This window comes from Nymphaea colorata, chromosome 1, assembly GCF_008831285.2.
Source record: "Nymphaea colorata isolate Beijing-Zhang1983 chromosome 1, ASM883128v2, whole genome shotgun sequence".
Classification (NCBI taxonomy): Eukaryota; Viridiplantae; Streptophyta; class Magnoliopsida; order Nymphaeales; family Nymphaeaceae; genus Nymphaea; species Nymphaea colorata.
In genome coordinates, this window is record NC_045138.2 from 17,341,629 (window position 1) to 17,344,341 (window position 2,713).

The following is a 2,713-nucleotide window of genomic DNA, read 5'->3' on the forward strand; positions in this document are numbered from 1 at the left end:
GCTTGTACAAGTTCTTTTTGTTGCTTCCATGGTTAATCCACCAACCCATACTTCGCGGACTATCGGCACATTAATCATCAGAATCGTCACTTTCACTTCTAACAGGATCATCATCAGCCCCTCTTGTACCAGTATTCTCTGGCTTCTCAGGTGGTGCATGTCTGTTTTTAGCGCCAACGTCATTGGCATCTTCATGCTCCGTAGCTTCAGTGCGTGAACTGCGATTTGTCAAGGTCTAACAAGAAATTTAAATGAAGTAACCTACTAGGAGAAAGTCCAAAGAACCAACAATACAGAAACCAAGACGAATCTGAATCCCAGGAAGAACACATTTTTTTATATTGACATAGCCTCCTGATTCTGAGGCACACAATCACAGAACCAGTGGAGATGCTCAAAAAGGGAAAAAAATACTGTATAGATCGTATCACAGAAAAAAAAAAAAGATGACATGAAAAAGGATATCTACATTCTCTGTGGTACCACGATATGTGAGAATGTTGACAATATCTCTCTCTCTCAAGAATAAATTGTTGTTCTTATCAAACACTCTTTTAAGGCTGCAACAGCTGGTAGAAGTCTAGTTTGAAGATTTTGTTAGTTTCCAAAGTACCAAAGCTGATTCTAATCTGCCAATACTTATTTGCTGTCCTGGACTTGATTATTTTGCAATCTTAATCAGGCATCGTAGATGTGACATACTTTCTCATTAGAGATCAAAGTTTGAGACCTTTTCTCTACACTAAGAATTCTCTTTTATTGTTAAACCCCAATAAAATTTCATCATAGCATGACTACCCCAAACTACTGAATGATGTTTTTTGGGTTTTTAATTGTTTGACTGGCCGATGTTCGATTAGTAAATCATGAGAGGGTTTATGCCATGGCTTTGGGTGGGGGGTTAGTAGGCAGCTGATCTCCATTTCAAATGTCAATGGCATCAACTACTTATACTGCAAAAGGAAGGTCACCGACGCCAAAGTTGAAGCGTACCAGGGACATAAAGGATTAAGTGGGAGCTTCAGCTCTTTGACAATGGGTGTGTGACGCATCTCCCCTCCAATTTAGCACTTTCACTTCATATGGAATGCCACCAATCAATAAAGTTCTGTGTAGACTGTAGACCATACTTTAATATTTACATCAAGGTTTTACCCCATTAGATGCACTTTGTCATCCTTCAAATAACCACAGTCTATATTTACTGTATAGCTTACCATGGCTCCAAATAGTAAAAATGAGCAGTGACATGAAATCATTCTAAGAATATCTAAGGGCATATTGGCCATGAAGCAAAAGTTGCAACCTATAAATGGACGTTGCCCCTGCATTGCTTTGATATCGTAAGAACTTCGGTGCAGTGAAGGTCTCCTATGGCTCTTAGCTGCCAAGCAGTCTTTCTGGTGTGGGTGGCGGCCATGGCTGCCGGGCTGGCTGTGGCTCAGGCAACCACAGTCCGAGCCACCTACCACTACTACCGCCCTGTCCGTAAAAACTGGGACCTCACTGCTGCAGGAGCATATTGCGCCACTTATGATGCCGGGAAGCCGCTAGCCTGGCGCCAGAGGTTCAAATGGACTGCCTTCTGCGGTCCAGACGGGCCTGGATTCCCCGGTGCCTGTGGAAAATGTTTACAGGTGAGGGTAAAGTAATCCTTAGAGTATACATATTAAATGGCATTAGATTCAGCCCCTTTGAAACATTTCATGCCTAAAAGATAGGAATATATGAAGCATTTTCTTTTTATGAGGATGCCCATATCTAACTAAGCAGATCTCTGCCAGTTTAAGCCAAGACAAGCACCATGGTAATTGAAATATTATTGACCTCCTTTACTTCAAGGGGTGTGGCTCAACAGGTTCGGCCGGCGGCTCATCGGCAGCCAGTCACTGGTTCAAATCTTAGGTCATGGGCATGCAACAAATTAAGTTTCTTATCAATGGATGTGTACCAAAATTAGCACGATGACCTAAGTTGAAGAAGGTTTTTTGATTCAGGTGACGAACCAAGCAACAGGATCGCAGCTGAAGGTGAGGATAGTGGACCAGTGCGCTAATGGAGGACTGGACTTGGACTGGTCTGCATTCAAGCAATTGGACACCAATGGCAACGGCTATCAACAAGGGCATCTCATGGTAGACTACCAATTTGTAAGCTGTGCTTGAGTGACTAAATGGGCAGGAGGAGAAGGCAGCCCTAGCTGCTCACTAGCAGCAATATGTATCAATAAAGATGCCTTCTTCATAAAACAAAAACTCTCTCTCTCTCTTTCTCATGGTCGTATGATTGCCTCGGATCTTATATCTAAGGTTGAATTTTAATCCATGTGAGGTGAAATTCACATTTTAAGCAAGCAACAGATTTAACAACTGTGGTATAAAATAATTACCTTATGTGGTAGCTTTAGATCTCATATGGGTCCCGCAAAATTCAGATCGGACAATATCAAACTTATCCTAAATGTCTTTTATGGGGCACGTGGTGAATTTTCAACCAATTTTTTTTTTTTCGCGGGGGGTGGCTCAAAAAACATATTTTAAAAAAATTTTATATAGGTAAACTAAAATTTTAAAATTTATATATAAAAATACGAATTCTAGAAAAACTGATATACCAAGTAGCCCTCTTCCCAAATATTAGACTTATGTATATGGTTAGCTCAAACATGTGATATTTGTTTACATTTAATAGGAAGAGCCATTCCAGAAAATGA

The 2,713-nt window shown here is 40.7% G+C and overlaps 1 protein-coding gene across 1 annotated transcript; it reads left to right on the forward strand.

Moving 5' to 3' along the window:
• The first annotated feature begins 1,353 nt into the window (after nucleotides 1–1,353).
• LOC116266947 (barwin-like) lies at nucleotides 1,354–2,275 on the forward strand. Its single transcript, XM_031648472.2, has 2 exons — nucleotides 1,354–1,637; nucleotides 1,998–2,275. The coding sequence occupies exons 1-2, from the start codon at nucleotides 1,374–1,376 to the stop codon at nucleotides 2,163–2,165; spliced, it is 432 nt and encodes a 143-aa protein (XP_031504332.1). The 5' UTR covers nucleotides 1,354–1,373; the 3' UTR covers nucleotides 2,166–2,275.
• Nucleotides 2,276–2,713: the final 438 nt, after the last annotated feature.

Bases quoted from the DNA above. Each gene is read 5' to 3' on its own strand.
- LOC116266947 (XM_031648472.2), top strand. From the start codon at position 1,374: ATGGCTCTTAGCTGCCAAGCAGTCTTTCTGGTGTGGGTGGCGGCCATG. The intron at 1,638-1,997 runs GTGAGGGTAAAG...TTTTTGATTCAG, and splicing joins CCTGTGGAAAATGTTTACAG to GTGACGAACCAAGCAACAGG.